Source organism: Mustela nivalis (assembly GCF_964662115.1).
Source record: "Mustela nivalis genome assembly, chromosome: 2".
NCBI lineage: Eukaryota > Metazoa > Chordata > Mammalia > Carnivora > Mustelidae > Mustela > Mustela nivalis.
In genome coordinates, this window is record NC_139021.1 from 16,026,341 (window position 1) to 16,047,277 (window position 20,937).

Sequence of the window (20,937 nt, forward strand, 5' to 3'; positions counted from 1 at the left end):
AAGTCGGGAGATAGTCTCTGGAGGACTGGTTTGATGACTCTACTATTAGGAATTTGTGCCGCTTTTATCTTTCTGCCCTACTACTTATGGCAGCTTCCATAGTCAAGGTTGCCTCAAGACCCAAGGTAACTGATGGAGCTCCAGCCATCACATCCACAGTTCAGGAGTGATGAAGGAGGAAGAAAAGGTGCAAAAGGTCTGGTCTGTCAACTATGTGAACTCCCTTTAGTAAGATTTCCTATAAACCCTACCCACTGAGCCCTGCCCACACAGCCGTGGCTATCCCCAAGAACAAGAAACAGATGTGATGCTTGAGCTCAGCGCACAGCTGCTCTCATACAGCTGGCCTTCTGTTACCAAGAAAAAAGGAGGAAATGGATATTTGGTATGCAGCTAGCAGTTTCTACCCTGCCTGTTTCTTCACATCCTTAACTTCCAAATCTAAGATCTATGCCTGACTTAGAGAGAGCTTGGTTAAATGCATTGTTTTCTCCACTGGACATGTGGGGATTCCCACCATAAGACAGGGCAAGATAAGGGGCACCTGGGTGGCTCAGTGGGTTGGGCCTCTGTCTTCTGCTTGAGTCATGATCTCAGAGTCATGGGATCGAGCCCCACATCGGGCTCGCTGCTCGGTGGGGAGCGTGCTTCCCCTGCTCTCTCTGCCTGCCTCTCTGCCTGCTTGCGATCTCTCTCTCTGTCAAATAAATGAATAAAATATTTTAAAAAATAAAAGAAAATATGATATAAACTCTTAACATCATCAAACGCAGTCTTTTAAGTAAACAGAAGAAGAAAATCCAGCCTGCATCCATGATGTTGTGTAAATATTTGGCAGGTTGTGGTTGAACCCCTGGGGCATGGATGAACCTTAAAAAAATCATCAAGGGAAAAAACAATTAAAAAAAAATCATCAAGGAGGGTGCCTGGGTGGCTCAGTGGGTTAAAGCCTCTGTCTTTGGCTGAGGTCATGATCCCAGGGTCCTGGGATCGAGCCCCGCATCGGGCTCTCTGCTCAGTAGGGAGCCCGCTGTCTCTTCTCTTTGTCTCTGCCTGCCTCTCTGCCTACTTGTAATCTCTATCTGTCAAATAAATAAATAAAATCTTTTTAAAAAAATCATCAAGGAATTTTCTGACTGGGGACAGGCAATCATTAGGCAGCCACTGTAGGAGAGCTCAGAGCAGAAGGGGCAGGAGGGAAAGGGCTTGGAGTTTAGATCTGCTGCAAAGGAGCTCAGTCATCTTAGAAGCCCATAGAGCTGTTTTCTGGTCTCTGCAATGGGATCTTCGGGAGATGGACAGAGGAAGTAGATGTATTACTTTGTAATCTGTAATAGCACTCAGTGAACATGAGTGGTCTGTTACTCAGACAGTAAGTGACCATTCATTTGGATACTATGCTATGGAAGACAATACTAGACATTTAGAAAATGTTCCTCTCCTTCCATCCACAGTAGAGAGCCATCAACCATCACCCCACATGCCCACACTCCCACAACCATACAAGATGGACATCATCTTATACATCAGAGAGATTCAGAGTTGTTGAGTAACTCGGCCAAGGTCACACAGCTACTGTCTGTGCTCTTGCTTCGTGCCACTATCTCAGTCACCAAAGCCCATTTTCTTTCTCCTGCTAAGATTCAGAGAAAAATAGAGTGCTCTTTTCTCAAATGGCCCTTTCTAATTGAGGGAGAGCATAGACACATGTTATGTCTTGATTAGGGAAAAGCTAGTACTGCCTTAAAGGAAAGCTGAACTTCAGTGGCTGGTCTGGAAACTCCTAGGGACAGAGGTGGAGGAGGAACTGGGAGTCCTTCCCTACCAGCTCAGAATGCGCCTTATCCACTGTGCTTGAGAGGATTTTAATGAGTTGGGGAAGAATGGAGCATGGTCCTTCCTTTCTCCTGAGACACTTGTTACTTGAGGGGCTGAACAACAAATGAGAACATCTTGTTCCAGAGAGAAAGGTGTTTGTGGAACCTCCTTCTTTCATGCACAGTAATGACCGTGGCTTTCAAAGCTCTGCTAAAAGGGTTTCCAAACTGGGCCAGATCACAGTGCCTGTGTGATACTCATGTGGCCAGCAAAATAAGGCCTCCTGCGCCCAAAACAAAGTCCACATCCTCATCCCCAGGACCTGTGACTATGTCACTTTACGAGATGAAAGGGTCTATGCAGATGTGGTTAAGGACCTTGAGATGGGGAGATTTTCCTGGATTATCTGGGTAAATCCAGTGTAATCTCATGCATCCTTAAAAGCTAGAACTTGTCCAGTTATAGTCAGAGGGAGGTGTGACTATGGAAGAAAGGCACAGAGAGAGGGAACATTGCTGCTTTCAAGGTGGAGGAAGGAGCCACGAGCCAAGGGATGCAGGCAGCCTCTAGAAGCTGGAGGAGGCAAGGAGACAGATGCTCCCCTAGAGCCTCCGGGAGGGAAGCCAGCTCTGCCAACACCTTGATTTTTGTTCAGTGAGATCTGTGGTGGGCTTCTGACCTATAGAACTGTAAGGTAAATTCAATCCCCAGGGTTTGTGGTAATCGATTATGGCAGCAATGGGAAACAAATATGCTCAGCAGTTTTACTGGCTGAAAAGTGTCTTAGTCCACGTGCCAGAACATTTCTATGGCACAAGTCTGATCCTCCGCCCTCATTTATCATATCCGATTAGACTCCACGTCCTGCTACCTGTAGAAATCATTCTACCTGTAGAAATGATGCTTGTGCCACTAGCTGCCAGTCTTTGAGAATCGGCTTCATGCCAGGCACGTGTGAAACATTTTGCATACTTTTCCTGCAATCTTCACAGTTCTTGTCAAATAGTAGTAATTCCTTTGTATCAGATGAGAAACTTGGAACTCAGAAGTTAAGTGAATTGCCCAGATAGAAGATGTGGGACATATACACAAGGGAATATTACTCAGCCATCAGAAAGGATGAATACCCACCTTTTGCATCCACATGGATGGAACTGGAGGGGACTATGTTAATGAAGTAAGCCAAGGAGAGAAAGACAATTGTCATTTGGTTTCACTCATATGTGGAACATAAAGTCATAGCACAAAGGACAATAGGGAAAGGGAGAGAAATCCAAAGGGGGAGAAATCAGAGAGAGAGATGAACCCGGAGAGACTATGGACCCCAAGAAACAATCTGGGGTTGCAGAGGGGAACAGTGTGGTGGGGGAGGGGTAGCAGCATGATGGGTATTAAGGAGGGCATGTGCTATGATGAGCACTGGGGGTTATACTTAACTAGTAAATCACTGAACATCAAAAACTAATTATGCACTATGCAGTGGCTAACTGAACATAGTTTTTTAAAAAAATGAAATGGTGTGGCTAGAATTTGGACTTCCCTGTCCTCACTGGCAGGTGCCTGGGCAAGCGGGGAGGCAACCTCACCAACATACTGGAATCTGGCTCTTCCTCTCCAGCCCCACGGCCTGGCTCTGGCGCAGGTTCTTATCCCCCTCCAGGGTTCTGGTGACTGCTTCCTAAGACATTCCCCCGCCCCTGGATCTCATCCTCATCAATCCATCACGCGTTACGGACACAATAACTTCTCTAATACACAGACCTGTTCTTTCCCATTCTCTGCTCACACCCTCCCAGGGGACCCCATTTTGTGCTGCATAAAGTTCAACTTCTTAGCCTGGCATTCAAAGCCCCTCACAATCTGGCTCGGAGATCAATCCCATCTCTTCAAGTTCTCTACAGAACAGAAGCACCAACAGATTAATTTTGTGCCAGAATATGCTGTGGACTTCTCATCACCATATCTACCAATGCCATCATATGACAAGGAAAATATAGATCAGAGATGGAAAGTTATCTGCCTTAGGTCACACAACTTGTATGAAGCAGAGTAAACACTAGACTCCAAATTCCCCAGTAGACCACACTGGAACTTTAAAGAGAAAATCTCTGATCCCTCTACTTCCTTTCTCTGCCTTCATTACTGTGTGAAAACAACCATCCTGTCTTGTGGGGAGGACTACAGTACTCCCAAGCTGCTCTGCCCATGGAGTAGAAATCTAATCATGCCTCTCCACTGTTTAAAAATCTTTTGCCATCCATTACTTCTAAAACAAAGACCCAAACACTAAAGGCTGTGACCCTTACATGACTCTCCAGCTCCACCTCAGCACCTTCTGTCTCTCACTATAATACCGACACTCCTTCAGACTCTTTCATGTGCCTCACTCCCTGCTCCCTCAGGGCCTTTGCACATGCTATCTTCTCTGTGTAGAGTGCTCTACTTCTTTGCTGTCTTATTCTCCTTCTCCCTCCATCCATTCCTTCCCCAGGAGGTCCTCCTCCTGACTGCCACACGAGTGGGGACCCTCCATGAGATGCTCTTTCCATTCTCAATACTTTGCCCCTGTTCAGTCCCTCAGTCGGTAGCTATCCACGTGTGTCATTATTTCATCACTGTCCTCTCTCCACCAAAATCTATGCTTCAGTAAAGCAGGGACTCACTTTATAGGGTTGTGTGCTTTTGTGTATCTAATGTTGATCACAGCACCAGGAATGAGGATGGAGCTCAATAATTATATTTTAAATGAATAAATACCAACTAGCCCCAGCTGTGAAGTCAGTCATGTAATGTCCACTTAATGTGTGTTTTAAGGGAAAGAGCAAGGAAGGTACCAAATGTTTCAACTACTGGAAACACAGAACTGGATAGTCTCCTGTGGGTTGTTTGGTGGTGTGGTATTGCTCGTACTAATTTTGTTTTGCTTAGTTTGGAGGAAAGGATTCAAATATTGTGAAAAATAAATAAATAAATAAACAAAACTGCTGTGAAACAGATTTAAGCTGAAAGAAAAGCTCTAATCTGTCAAATGAATAAATTTAGTCTTTTTTAAGACCATAAATTAGTAGGGACTAATTTATGTAGGGACTCATGGCAACTTGTTGGAAAATGGGTGTTTTTGCTATTTGATTTCTAAAATTTTTTAAAATGTCGTATCTTTAGGGCCAGAGATGCAAAATTACACCTAGAACATTATTTTATTTATTTTTTTACATGCAGGACAGGCCATAAGTGATAACTTATGTATAGAACAGCAGACATAGCTAATTCCAAAATTATCCTTGCTTGCCACTTCTTCTCACACATTTCTTATGATGCCATCTGATCTGAAAGTGTTTCAAATACTTCTGCTAAAGGCTTTTTAGCATTTGAACATCTTTTGGCCTCATAGCCAACTTGATGAATTCTATTCAACTTGATGAATTCTATTCATCTTTGAAGGATTTTCAATTTTTAGCTTTTTTTTTTTTGGTGAATTTGAATAATGTGCATTATTTTGTCAAAAATGAACATCATCTTACTGTTCAAAATCTAGCAGAAAGTGTAATACCTTATTTCTAATTCTAACCTAAAGTAGTGGTGTTCTTTTCCTTCTGAATGACACCACTGATGTATGTTGTCCTTTCTCTTAAAGCTCATCCATGAAACACATCCCTTGCTCAGAGCTTTTCTTCGATGCCCCATAATTTGAAGATAAAACCAGACCTTGAGGAGCTACCAGAATGTAACATCCATGGAGAAGGAGCTAGGTTTGTCTTTTCTCGGCTGCATCACGCGCCCCCCCCCCCACGCCTACACAGCACATACGAGACACTCAATAAATATTTTTAAATGAACACATTTAAATCTATATTTATTCATTGAATTTTTACTTTAAAAATAATATATATTTATTTTAGAAGTTCTAAAATAAAATAAAATAAAAGATACTGTTACCTAAAGATAATCACTATTCACAATTTGACCTATTCCCCTAGGCTTTATCTGTCCGTGTCTATGTGTTTTCTTTTTATATCATGCTGTACATACAGTTTTCTAACTTATATGCTGTTTTTTTTAACTTACAATACACTCAGTGTATGCATTCTATTCCATCAAGTATTTTTGACTCCACCACTCCCAGTGGCTGTGTTATTCTACAGCAAGAATAAGCACAGATTATGTAATGAATACCACCAGGAAACCTTGCCAATGCCATAAATGTTCTATTTTCAACACTTCAGGAAAATAGGGCATTATAGTTACTAGGCAGTGAGCACCTAGGGCCAGAATTCAATTAACAACACTAAATCTAAGATCACACAGCACATGCTTTAATCTTATTTTGATCAACCAGGAACATTCTAGAATGATTTTCCATGTAGAAGTAAATATCCTTCATTTTAGAAGAATTACATATGTGGAAAATGATCTATAGAAAAAAGTAGCCCAGGTGCTTCTGGTGTTGAAAGGGGAACCCCCATACAGCCTCCTCAATACTATCAAATGGCCTCTCATGCTTGAAAGAAGATAGGGTTGCTCTATCTATTTGTGTAGGAGGCCAAGCACTTCAATTCCTTTGTTTCCTTATTTTAACTCAGAACACCCGCTGCTCACTTCCACTCTCTGCTTTAGATGGGGTGGCAGATCTAGACAGTGTAGAAAAATCAAAGGTTTTCTTTCAAAAGAAACTTGGCCCCAGCTGACAAGTACATAAGATATTATTTCTGGGACTGTTTTTGAAATTGATGTGTGCTTGCGAGTCACGATAGTACTTATTACATATGGTGGTAAGACTAAGTGCTGAATAGTGCCAAGGATGGTCATTCACAGCATGGTGTATGGAAACACCATATTTGTTGGGGCTTATATATCTGGCCAAAGAGAATTCCTACTGGTATCATAGAGATAACCCCCCAACACGCATACACAAAATAATATTTCATATTTATAAAATTCCCACTTGGAAATTGCCATAGAGTGAAAATCCAAGTGGATTTCTCCAGAATTCATTTCTACTATTGAACATATTCTATTTAATGCAGCCAAGAATACTGAACATATTCTATTTAAGTGTTGACTTCTATGGAAAACCAGCAACATCTCATCTCTAGATGGGAATTTCAATAGCAAAGTATTTTAGGTGATAAAAAGTCTTCTCCAACCCAGTTTCAGAGCCTAAATAAGTTAATGTGTTCTATAAACTCTAAGGATTAAACAAGGTTAAGATATATGGGACAAGTTGAATGTCTAGTAATTTGCTAAAAATGCTTTCAGGTTGTTTGCTGTAAAAATTTTATTTAAAAGAAAGTGCTTCCAATAAGTCTCAGACCCAGAATTAGACCTCTCAGAATAAAACCAATTACATAAAGAAAACATTCGCTTAAGTCAATTTGAGGTCACTGTTGATTACTCTGAGGCAAAGGAGTCATCATTTCATGCCGTTCTTGGGCAAAAACATGGCTTCAGGCTCGTGAGTTTGGAAGGTCGTGGCCAGGGTTGGAGAAGGTAGGGGAGCCTCCTTTCCCATTTCCTCCAAAAAGAGCTGATCTGTCTTTAGATATAAGGAATGGTTCTTGGACCCTTTGAGTTCATCCTCCTAGCACCAGCTCAGTGCCTGCACAGAGCACATGCTCTTATATATTAGATATGAGGAAGAAGAGATGATTAGTGGAATGAGAGGTGCCCAACCCTCCATGATTCTCTAGGGGCCCCCAACGATCTTATTGCTGATGGCTCCAGGCAAGGTGTAGATGAAGAGGACCAGGAAGATGATGAGGATGATCAGAATGAAACCGATGATAATGTACTTTTTGTAGTTCTTCCAGATGAGGTGGTACAAGCACTTGAAGGGGCTCACAAACCAGGAGAAGGAGGTGTCTGGGCGGCTGCGAGGGAAGCAAGAGAAAAATCAGGAGAGGGCCATGATGCCAACACATGGGATTCTCCAGACCTTAGAAAGTATTTCTGACTCCCACTTCCTGGAGGTCCATAAGGAGATGCCTGGGAATGGGAGAAGCTCATGTTGCCTTGAAGCAGGAGTGATCCAACATTCTGGGTGATGATTCCTGCATCATTTTAAAACTTGGTTTAGAGGAGGTCTGACAGCCCTCCATTCATCCAACCCTAATCAGCTCAGCCCTGCCTTTTCCAAGAGGCCCTCCTTGACCACCTTGGTTCACAAAGATCCCCCTCCTTCCAAATTCCCATTTCATCTATCACTTGACTTTAGCTCTTTTTGGAACTAACCTACTGGTCTTCTATACTCTGTTAACTATTTTATGAGTCTGTGTTCTCCCTAAACAGATTGGAAGCTCTTAGAATAGAACTTATGTCTTAGATTTCTTTTGTGTTCTTCAAAGTAGTTTTTTAAAAGTAAGTACACATTGTACGAGCTCAACAAATATTTATGAATTAATGAGTAAGTAAGTATCCATTATGTTTCTAACATTGTGATAGATGAAAAGTAATTACAGAGAAGGAACCACTCATCTTGAGACACTAGGGATTTCTGGAAGGATAGGATAGATACAATTTGAAAGAGTAATTTGTATACATATTTCATAACCACATATATTTACTTTTTAATTGATATGTAACCATGGATTAAATTCATTAGGGTAATCCTTCTAGTAATTCTACTTCTGGGAATTTATTTTATTTTATTATTATTTTTTAAAGATTTTATTTATTTATTTGAGAGAGATAAAAGACAGAGTAAGAGAGAGCATGAGAGAGGAGAGGGTCAGAGGGAGAAGCAGACTCCCTGTTCAGCAGGGACCATGATGCAGGACTCAATACTGGAACTCAGGGATCATGACCTGAGCCGAAGGCATTTGCTTAACCACTTGAGCCACCCAGGCGTCCTGGAAATTTATTCTAAAGTAATAATTTATAGGCTCAGTTGGTTGGGCAGCTACCTTCGGCTCAGGTCATGATCCTGGGGTTCTGGGACTGAACTACAGGTCGGGCTCCCTGCTCAGCAGGGGAGTCTGCTTCTCCTTCTCCCTCTGACCCCTTCCCCACTTGTGCTTTCTCTCTCTCTCACTCTCTCTCTTTCAAAGAAATAAACAAAATCTTAAAAAAATAAAGTAATAACTTATAAAAGGGAAATATTTTCATCACACTACAATGATGGAAAAAGGTAGAAGTAAATTAAATATCCAATTATGGGGTGATGATCAAGTCAAGTATGGGTATCAAGTCTATGGAATTTTTCACAGGCATTAAAAAATCCTAATTCTGGGGGCGCCTGGGTGGCTCAGTGGGTTGGGCCTCTGCCTTCAGCTCAGGTTGTGGTCTCGGGGTCCTGGGATTGAGCCCCTCATCGGGCTCTCTGCTCGGCGGGAAGCCTGCTTCCCCCTCTCTCTCTGCCTGCCTCTCTGCCTACTTGTGATCTCTCTCTCTCTGTCAAATAAATAAATAAAATCTTTAAAAAAAAATCCTAATTCTGACCACTATGGCAACAAAGCAAAACTCTGCAACAGGATAAATGAAACATTAAGAAAATTGTGAATGCTTGATCCAACAAGAAGTAGAAAAAAATTCATGTGGAATTCATATTCACATAAGAAGACTAGAAAAAATATATGAAACTATTCTAGAAATGCTCATGAAGCAGTATTACAGAATAGGACCCTCTCCATTTCCCAGTCTATATTGTTTTTAGAATATTTCTCAATTATAGCAACAAAAAGCTACCTGGATTGGCAGTACCTGTTGGCTGCCTCCTTGTGGCTCAGTCCTCCCAGAGGGACCCTCTAGAGAAAGGCCCTGTCCCTTGCTTTGGGAACTACAAAGGGCCTTTCATATGCTCTTATCCCCAACCCCACTCACTTGGGCTTGGCCAGGGGCTCTGGCTCCTTCCGGGCTTTTCCGACAGGATTTTTTTCCGCTTCCTCTGCTGTCACTAAGTGGAACTCGGCTTCCACCTTGCCCTGCACAAAGACAAAAGTTTCAGTTTCCAGTCACAAAGATCTCCTGGGAGCAATGGCAACCTTTTAGCAGTGTCCAGTGTGGGGAAACGCCAGGAAGTATTTTCACTATCCTGCTGCTTTGTTTTGAGAAAGATTGTTACCTTTTCCGTTCTGGGAGAAACCATTTTTATGATGAACAGTAAAAGCTCTGAAACGATGTTGCTGTTGAGTTCTGTGAAAGGAGAGGTCTCACCTGTACACACAGACACACACATCCTTGGTTGCCTGGGCTCTTTCACTTGTAAAGGTTTAATTGATAACTGATTACAGAAACTCAATAGCAATTAGAAAGGGATCGAATTACCTGAGTGGCAGAGCCCTTTCTAATCTGACAGTCTTTCTGCTCTGCTAATGATTCTCCAGAGGCAATTGGTGGGGCCCTACTTTTGCAGAACGACTTTTCTGTTACCCTTCATGGTTTCTGTTGTCTGCACACATTGTTTCAGAATTACTCTTCTCTACTTGAATTTCCTCTTTCCTTCTCCTTCGAAAAGAAGCAGCCCCTTTGGTCTGAAAATTGTGTCTGGTGCTTCTTCAGAACATAGTGCGTTATTAGCACTCATGTAAGTCTTGGGTCATCAAAGCATGAGACAAGATAGCTGCAAAAGGTAAGGGTCACTTCTTCTTGTTTGTTCAGTCGTTCACTACTTTTAGGGACCCTCTGCATGCCAGGTACTGTTCTAGACACTGGGGACTTACTGATTAAGAAAAATAGTATCCTTGATCTCTTAGAACTCCAGTTCTTGTCATTTTGGAATTACATGTGGATGGGACATAACCTTATTTTCTACCTCAGTAAAAAGATTACAGTTTTTGATGAACCAATGGGTCTGTGTTAACTTAACAATTCACCCCCCACCAAGAGCCAGGACTGCTTAGCAGCAAGGATGGTTGCTGGCAACCATGAAAATGTAATCATGGGAGAATTAGAGAAGAGTAGTGTATCTAGGATGGGGTTGAATTGGAGAAGAGAGGCAGTGGCATGGTTGTCTGAATTAGTAAAGAAATGCAGTGGGCATATTACAAATGAAGTCATGAGTTCAAATCTAGGAGGCCTCGTTCATTTTTTAGGCTATAACCCTGGCCCGACTCAGAACACATTACGTGCCCAATGATGCAGAAATGTTCCTTAAAAACACAGATATATATGGTCTGTCATTCCTATTGACAAATCTTGGCCTTATAGGTAATGGCTTGTGTATACAGGTATTCGGGGGAATATCTGAAAACCAAGAAAGAAGGAATAAAAAGCTTCTGTCCAGTGTAATCACTCCACTCCACTCCACCTCTATGAACAGTGGAGTCACGGTACTACTACTGCATCTGTAGCTGTGATTCCTTATTGAATGCCACTTTGCCTATATTCCTTCAATTTATCTATCTATCAATAAATCACAGCAACAAGCAAATTGGTCTTCTTTTAACTGATGGAAAAATGAAGCAGTGGAGGTCAAATAACTTTCCCAACGTCACACAGGCAAAAGCCAACCAACTGGAACTTGAACTGAGGTCCACATGATGCCAAAATTCAAGCTCTTTCCATGATTGTGGGCTGCCCAACTTATTCATGCATTTGCCAGATGGCTGGACTAGAAGATTTGTGAGAACCTTCCCAATTCTAACATGAGATGATTGGGTTATTCTCAGCATAATTATCACTTGAAGGCATTTTGTCTTCTTGTACCTCAGATTCCATACCTGTCAAATGGCCAGATGGGCTTTAGGGCAACTTCTGTCTCCATTTCTAGGTTTCATGAAAGACAGGAGACCCTGCAAAGCTAGACCAGAAGAAACCCAAGAGGCCAGCCTACCACCCATGGCAGAGGGCTTTGCAATATGCAAAAATTCCCAGAGGTCTTCCAGAGGTGACATAAGTGCTACTGAACAGTGTATTTATCTGCTAGAAGCCTCATCTAAATCATCTGCATTTGAAAGAGAGTCAGAATTAAGAGCTGCTAACTAGTTCCTAACTAATTTGCTAACTACCCAGTTGCTGGACTCCAGGATGTTTGGAAAAGAGGACAAAAATCAAAAGTGAGTAAGTTAGGACCAGGGCAAGAGGATCCCAGTTGGCTCTTTGTTTTCCACTGCTTGGTAATGAACTCAGTCATAGGTGCTCCACACATACGTCATTCCATGTACACCTTCTGACAACAGGTGAAGTAGACATCTTTACTCCCTATACTCCCATACAGCTGAGGAAACTAAGGCATGATGATGGTTGCTAACCTGCATTACAAAACCAGGCTTTGTGCTGAGATACTATGACACCAAACCCCATCCCCTGTTACTCACTGTGCCCAAGAGGCCCTTCTCTATGGAAGAAAAGAAGCAAACTATATATTTAACAGCAAGGAAATGTGCCTATTTTGAAATGTTCAAGAGAAGCGTCATAATCCTTGCCATGGCCATGGCATTATATGTTTGTCGCTTCCAACTAACGGATGACCTTGGGTAGTTTAAGGATTATGATCACATAGCATAGCATGGTGTAAGAGTTGAGTGAGTGAGATTTGGCGCAGACAGGTGTGCATTTGAAATTGGACTCTAGCACTCACCAGCTGCGTGGCTTTGGGTGAGTTACCTGCTTCAGTCTCGCTGTCCCGGAGAGGTTAATAGCATGTACCCCACAGATTTGTTTTGACGGATATTTGAAATAACATATATACAGTGCTCAACCTAGCACCTGGTAAATAGCAAACTCTTAAAGAGATGATAGTTGCTACCTTCAACACTATTTCATGGATGGAAACACATAATTTGATAGGAAATATCTGCCCAAATAAAAAACACCCAGAGAAGACCCATATTCCCACAGGGGGAAAAAAAAAAGCAAAGAAAAGAGAAGCAGAGCATATGAAATCAATTCTGTTCTAGGCATAGAAGTCATGGGTTACTACCATGAAGGGTCTTGCCCCCATTTCACTGTCCTGCTTAAGTGCTTACAGAGTCTTTTTCTGATATCATGGGCCCCAGGAGGAAAGTGTTTCCTGACATGTTCTGATAAATACCACTCCTCATTCTGTATCTCTCCACACAGAAGGTTCCCAGTTTTATTTTATCTTTCTTTTTTTTTTTTTTTAAAGATTTTATTTATTTGACAGAGAGAGATCACAGCAGGCAGAGAGGCAGGCAGAGAGAGAGAGAGAGGAGGAAGCAGGCTCCCCGCTAAGCAGAGAGCCCGACGCGGGACTCGATCCCAGGACCCCGAGACCACGACCCGAGCCGAAGGCAGCGGCCCAACCCACTGAGCCACCCAGGCGCCCCCCCAGCTTTATTTTAATTATCGATACTCAACCAAGCACCAAGTAGAGGTCTTAAGCTAATAATATCCTCCAAACACAATTTTATATCAGAGCTAGAAAAAAAAAACAACTTGAGAGACTATCTATTAACCTAATGACATCTATGGATGGAAAAACATGACCAGGAAAGGTCCGGAAAAGACTGGATTTCTTGCACTGAGTGTGTTATTTATGGGCTTTGAACTTCACTGAGCCCAGAGAGTGGATGCCTTGGGGAGGGGGAGTGGGTCCTTTAGGTCAGATATGCCTTCTTCAGTGATAATTGTTGCTTATTAAAACAACTCTCAGTGGTATGAGATAAGGTATTCTCATACATTAACGGTGGGGAAGTGTGCTGGCAAAGTCTTTTAGGAAGAGTGACACACACATATATACATACATGTGTATACACATATATATGCATGGATACATATGATGCCTACGTAAGTATGTGTATTACCTTATATGGTCATACTCTCAACAAATGGAAATAAATTATAGTCACTGCCTCCTCAAAAAAAAAAAAAAAAAGAGAAATATTTAATTCTATCAATTCTCACTTTGTGGGAAATGGCATGCCGGACTTAAGCATGCCATTTCTGGGCAGATAAATTAAGGAAATAATTCAAAACTCAGAAAAGGCGTAATATGCAAAGCACAGTCATTATCCTGTCACTCTTCAAATTGTCCTATTTGTCACAATGATATGTCCCAGACTCATCTTGTGTTCTATCTGTCCTTGACCTGGAATCAGCCAAATACACCTGCCTGGTTTTTTCAGTAGAGATTGGTATTCAGAAACAAGGATCCAGATGCTTCTTGCTACTTAGTGATTTTACTTCTAGGTCCTTTCAGTGAAGAGAGCTAGAAAAAATATTTTTAAATCCATAAGTCCATAGTGATACTGGGGAAAATGCAAGACAAAAAAAAAAAAATCCCATTTACCACCCCTGGAGATACCTCTTGTACCAATTCTTGATTCTACAGTGTGGGAATTGATAGAATTAAACATTTTTCTTGTCTTTTTTTTTTTTTTTTTTGAGGAGGCAGTGATTATAATTTATTTCCATTTGTTGAGAGAAAGCTCTTCTTAACAGCTGAATTCTTACTAATAAATGAAAAAATCAGGATAGAATTAGATACACAGATAGATGATAGGGATATATAGATGAGTGGGTGGATGGCTAGACAGCTAGGCAATGGAAAGATGAATAGAAATGGATGCATGGAAGGAAAGAAGGAATGGGTAAAGAAGGAAGAAAGGATTAGAAAAATCACTTTGCAACACCAGTGAAATACTTAATTACAATCACCATTAGGTGGAAGGTGGTGGCAGGGCAGGGTTTTCCCACAGTGCCACAGTGTCACCCACAGGTTCCTTGCCAATTGTAAAGAGGAAAATGTACTTTTTCAATGAAAAGATCTCATGGTCACCAGCACGATCATGTGAGTAAACACAGTCACCACTAGTGAGGACGTCTGAGGCCCTGTGCCTCCTGGCATAATCAACGGGAAATAAACAGCATCAAGTCTTAAGTATTCTTACCAAAAATGTTTAACCTGATCCTGATAATGCTGTTACACCTAAATTTCTTCTAGTTCACCAGAAAGACAGGGTCTAGAGAGTATGATAAGCTATGTCATGAGAAAACAACCAGACAAGTGAGGCCAGTTTCATCAAATAGGTCTTGTCGTGGGGCAAGAAATGATGGAGGACCATTCTAAAACAAAATGAACCAAAAAGACAAAATAACCAAAAAGCAACAGATGAACTATGACTAAATCTTGTTTTGAAAACAACAACAACAACAACAACAAAACAGCTGGAAAATACATCTTGAGAGTAATAGGGTATCCTTCTTGTAGATGGAGAAATGGATACGGTGTGGATATCAGATTGGGTGATCATAATTAGCTTCTTCTATGTGATGGTGGCATTATGGTTATGTATAAGAATGTTCATATTCTTAGGAGAGGCACGCTGAAGTATTCAGGAATGGTTAAAAAGAAAACCACAGGCCCCTGATGGAGTTAGTTAGGTGAAGGCCCCATGTCAACAATCCAAGTCTTAAAACCTACCCTAAATGCAATCTCCTTCCTACCCACCCCTCCACCCCCAGCCCCAGGAATTTAACCTTTGGTCAGCCAATATGGAAATTTCAACCTGGATATATACTGATAGACATCATTCCTCTAAGGAGGGCACCTTGCCCAAATAATGCATTTCTTGCTGATAAATTCCTTTATGCCCTCTCTTTGCTTTTAAAAACCTTCCTTTTGTTTAACTTGGGGAGTTCCCCTTTACTTGGTAGATGGGATACTGCCCTATTCACAAATTATTTAATAAAGCCAATTAGATCTTTAAATTTACTCGGTTTGGGGGGGGGGTTAGTTTTTGTTTTTGTTTTGTTTATTTTAAACAGGGAATAGTGTTGGAATGTCTACAGATTACTCTTAAATGGTTCAGCCAATAAGTATGTGTGTGGGATTGGGGGCAGCGAAAGACTGTGTACTCACATATACAGACAAAATCAGTGCAGCAAAACAGTAACAAGTGTTGAATCTAGGTGGTGGATAAACGGTTGATCATTGTCCTATTCTTCCAACTTTCCCACATTTTAATGTTTTAAAATGAATAAACATTGAAGAAATAACACAACGATTAAACGGGCGTTTCTATTTTGAGACTACTAAGAGTTGATACAACATTGATACCATAACTAGGGGAGTGCTCATTAGAACATTAAACCAAACATAAAAGGCCCTATTTTTAATATAGAATGATCCCTACTATGTAAAATCAACCAAAATCTACCCAAATTGGGCACAACCCAAACATTAACAAAAGCTTTCTTTGGGTGGTGTGCATGAGGGTGATTTCTCTTTCCCTCTACACTCTTGTGTCTTTTAAATTTCCTATAAATGTGTATTACCTACTCTGTCTTAAAATAACCTTTACATGAAAATTCGTACCCACTCTGCTCCTAGAGAATCTGAGTTTGTCACATACTATTTAGATGATGCGTGTGTCCACCACCTCCTCAGTTAAGCTGTGAACTTCTGGATGCCAGGAATTTGCCTCTTTCATTGTAGAATGTTTACCGCCTAGTGTATGAGTGTGTAGCCACAGTAGCTACTGACGAGGGTTTTTCACACGAAACCAGAAGCACAGAAACCTCCCCTTTAATTTTAGTTGTTGATGTTCTTGCGATTTAGGCGGTCTATTTAACTATCAATTGATGGGATTCGCCTCTGCAAGAAACTTCTTGATCTTCATCTTCTAAGCAGTGATTACTTTAAAGGCAGCTTTTAGTAAGATAACATGTATAACATGCATAGTGCAATATATCTCATATAGGACCTACCTGTCCAATATACATTTTTTTTGTCCCAAGGGTACCTGTTATTTGCAAATCCTACCTGCGGCTGTTTTTCACTGACTATGAGCACAGCCACATTCCATAGTAGGAGCTCTGTGTTCCCGAAGTCTAAATCGCACTGCCTGCGTGTACAGAGAAGTAGCTTTAAAAATAAGCCTAGGCACGTGGCAGTGGCAGTAAGCAAATCCCTGCTGGCCAGCTGGTGCCTGGAACAGGACTGTGACCTCCTGAGTGCTGGCTTCAGGAGGGGGGCAGTAGGAAGCTTAGAAACAGAGAGAGTCTGTACTGGAAAGGCACCTTAGGGGCACCCAGTCCAACACACTTTTTTTTTTTTTACAGCCATAGAAACTGAAACTTGGAGATGGCATGACCTCCGAAGGTGGTGGACTGAGGTTTTCCGTGACACCTCTTGACTCCCATCCCATCCAGCTTGCTGCCACCCTGGGAGAAGGTTACCGGTCTGGCTTCCTCTATGTGGTTATGGGTTCCTTTGAGGGAAAAGAGAGGCAGCTGGGTTATACCCCTGCTGCTGCAGGCCAAACCAGCAGTTGGGGGGCTGCTGGGTGGGTAGGGACAAAGTCAATCCTCACTTTCCCTTTAGGATGTGTAAGGACAAAACCAAATTAAAAACAAGGAGCTTAACATTTCCTGTGGAAAATACGGGAAGAGATTTCCCTCTCCTTTTTCTAAGAGCTGTCACTTTAGAAAATGTAATTGGAAGACCTTTGGGTACTCTTTGAAGTGCATATAAATTCTTTTGAATAGAAGGTACGCCCTAGAAGGACCCACCTTTCCCAAAGACCCTGGAGCCATCTCTTTGCAATGTACACATCCAGGGAGAGAGCACCCGTCCCTCCCAGCTTCCGGGGGTGCCTAGTTCCAAGTTGCCTATTTGAGGAGGATGCCCTAATTTTTGTGTCCACCCCCAGTATCCTCCTTAGCCAGTCACATAAGATGCTCCCCTTCTAGTTATTTTGCCTCCCAACAACCTTGAATCAGAACAAACCTGGTATCTTCCTTTTTTTTTTTTTTTTTATTATAAAGCTCCCCCACTCCCCCGCCTTTGGTGTGTGTGTGTTTTAATTTCTTTTCCGTGTTCCAGAATTCATTGTTTATGCACCACACCCAGTGCTCCATGCAAGACGTGCCCTCCTTAATACCCACCACCAGGCTCCCCCAACCTCCCACCCGCCTCCCCTCCAAACCCCTCAGTTTGTGTCTCAGAGCCCACAGTCTCTCATGGTTCCTCTCTCCCTCCAGTTTCCCCCTGCCTTTCAATCTCTACCAAACCGGGAAGATGGTGGCTGACTCTGTTGTCACAGCCAGCTCTGAGTAAACAGCCTGTTTACTACAGTCTTCCGTTCTTTCCATGGTTCTAAATACTTCATGTATATTAACTCATTTACTTGAGTAAAACCCCCCATGGGGTTTTAGCACACACACACACACATGTGTGTGTGTGTGTGTATTCAATCCCCATTTTATAGATAACGAAAGTTGAGGCATAGAGAGATTAAGTAGCTTGCCTCATGTCACACACCTAGTCAGGAGAGGACAGGATTCAAACCTAAGGTGTCTGCTTCTACATTCTTTGGTCTTAATCACTTCATAATACTTACTGCAGTCTAGGAAAACATACTGTCTCAGCCTAAACACCCTTCCTCCCTTCTCCACATGTCCCCAAACAACCTGTCTCCATCCTCAGAACCTCCAACCATTAAAATCTACTTGTCTTCTCTTCTCCTATTTCTTTGGCACATTGTTCTCTAGTGTAAGGGCCTCTTAGCCAGAGTGAGCCATTTTGTTGTTTATGCAGTAAACTTAGACTGACCCTGCCTGCCCAGAGGAACTTACTTAGAAACAAGTCTGGGAAACCAGTAAAATATGACTGACCAGCCCCTGACAACAGAGCCCATATACCAGGACGTGTCAGGTCAGGGGGAGGTAACAGAGCCCAGAGTACAAGGATGGGCCAAGCCAGGTGGAGATATCCAATCAGGAAAGCACCTCCCTAACCACCCAAGAATGTGGGCCCTGCCTTTTGGGCGCCAATCCTGCCCAGAGTGATAGGCTAGTTCAAATAACTACTGTACAGTGAATTGTAATTCAGTTGGCCACCTGTGTGTAGCCCGGCTCAACCACATGGCTTTTACTCTATAAAAATTAGTCTGTGAGGCTGAGAGGGGTCGCCTCTTTGCAAGAGACGTCCCTGGCCGGTCAGTTTGATTCTCGATGCTTGGCGCGAAATAAAGCCCTGCTTAACTTTCGCTTTGTATCGGTCCCGTCCTTTTGTCCACGGACCCTTTCACTAGTTTTTACTGTGACACTTAGTCTTATAAGGAAATGTGTGCTGATGTGTTTGTTCTCAAGAGACTATCTGTTGAACACTTCCTACATGTTCGGTACACTGAATGAAAAGGGAAGGAAATCATATAATCTCTTTGATGGTAGCATCAATGTCTTATTTGTTGACCTGTTCAGTACCAATGTACTGGGCACATACTCAGTGTGAGACACCACGTGAGACACCTCAAACTCCAAAAATGAACAAAAAGAGACCCACTCTCTGGACTCAGGCCTCTCACAGCAGAAGAACCAGGAACCATGAATACAGACAATTACAAATCAGTGTCACAAGAGGGATGGAAGCATGAAGGCCAGCAAGCTCATCCCAGCTAGGACATCAGGGAGGCTTCTCAGAGGAGGTAACTGCTGAAAAGAGTCTCAAAAGACTTAAGGAGGAGATTTCCCAGAGAAGAAGGGAATCAAGGCATTCCAGGCAGAAGTACCAGTCCCTAGAAAAGCAGGGGTGTGGGAGGGAGCAGGGAGTGGCTGGGGAAGAGAGTAGCTGAGGAAAGCTGGTATGGTTTGGGGGAAGAGGGAAAGATGGAATTGTGAAGGCTTTCAGCATCTGCCCATGTCTCTGCTAACTTACCCCCCACTTGCTCCACAGTACATACTGGTCTACATCTGTTGTCACCATTCCAACAGTGCTTTCTAAGTATTTAGATATAATTCCCATACCATAAAGCTCATCCTTTGAAAGTGCACAATGAATAGATTTTAGTATATTCACAAAGTTGTACAGTCACCAGCACTAATTCCAGAACATTTTTAATCACTCTAAAAAGAAATCCTGTACTGGGTCTTAGTCACTCCCCATTTCCCTTCCTTCTAGCCCTGCAGCCACCGATCTACGTTCTATGGAGTTGCCTATTCTGGACGTTTCCTATCAATGTGGTCTTTTGTGACTGGCGTTTTTCTTTCTTTTTAAAGATTTTATATATTTGTTTGTCAGAGAGAGAGCGTACACAAGCAGGGGGAGAGCAGCAGGCAGAGGGAGAAGCAGGCTCCCTGCTGAGCAAGAAACCTCATGTGGGACTCCATCCTAGGACCCTGAGATCATGACCCAAGCTGAAGGCAGATGCTTAACCGCCTGAGCCACCCAGGCATCCCATGACTAGCTTCTTTCACTTGAATATTTTCAAGGTCCATCCACATTGGAGCCTGTATCAGCATTTTATTCCTTTTTATGGACAAATTATATCCCCCATTGTATGGATATAACATCTTTTGTTTATTCCTTCATTAGTTGACTGACATGCAGATGTTTCCGCTCTGGGCTCTTATGAACAGTGCTGCTATGAGCCTTTACAACACTACTTTTCAAAAGGTCATTGGTGATCTCCGTGTTGCTAAATCCAATGGACACTTCTCTGCTTCTTATATAACCACTCAGGGGCATCTGACACAGTGACCCAACTGTCCTTCTCAAAAGAGAGTCTTCTCTGGGTTTATGTTTCAGGCACATTTTTATCATTTTCTTCCTATAGGTCTGCCTAGTTCTTCTCTTTCTCCCATTGTGACTCTCTCCCACTCATTGTCCACCTAAGCAATAAGGGTCTGTGTTTCCTGTGTGAGTCAGATACCTTCACCTCCGTGTGGGAGATCATTCATGGCTCCCCATTGCTCTGAGGATGAAATCCCAACTCTTCAACATGTGTGTGTCTGTCTTTGATGTTGGACTGTAAAGAAACTCCATGCTGGCAGAGAACTATGACTGTTACTACTCATATTTTATTCCCAGGACCTATCATTTAATAGATGCTCAATAAAAAAGTGTTGCAAGAAATGAAGAAAGACATAAGTGACAGAAAATAAAGACTCAACTAGGATCGAATGAAATAAGAAAAGTCTGAACATATTTTGCAAACTCTAAAGGGCTATAAACATGCAATAAATTATAACGACGGCCATTATATAATCATGCATACATCATTACTATTGTTGATTTTATAGAACCTGGAATTATACCAAAAGACATGAATTTGGATTTTGGGATTTGGCAGTCCCTGTGTCCTAACCTCACGCTGCGCTCTGGCAACTCTGACCAGTGGGCAGTCAGCCTTCCACAAAGGGATACTTCATGCCTCCATGTTCTGCTCCTCATGGTTCCTCTACTCAAGGGAGATATGCACCCTCTTCTTCTTCTAGAAAATG

General features: G+C 42.2%; 1 protein-coding gene across 1 annotated transcript in view; it reads right to left on the reverse strand.

The window, feature by feature from the left end:
• Positions 1-7,075: 7,075 nt before the first annotated feature.
• The window catches only part of FER1L6 (fer-1 like family member 6), a 160,588-nt gene continuing 146,726 nt past the window's right edge, over positions 7,076-20,937 (reverse strand). Inside the window, exons 40-41 of the mRNA XM_082721744.1 lie at positions 9,634-9,734; positions 7,076-7,685 (exon numbers count right to left, since the gene is read on the reverse strand). Of these exons, the coding sequence (XP_082577870.1) occupies positions 7,502-7,685; positions 9,634-9,734 (285 nt within the window). The 3' untranslated portion in view covers positions 7,076-7,501. The remainder of the gene's footprint in view (positions 7,686-9,633; positions 9,735-20,937) is intronic.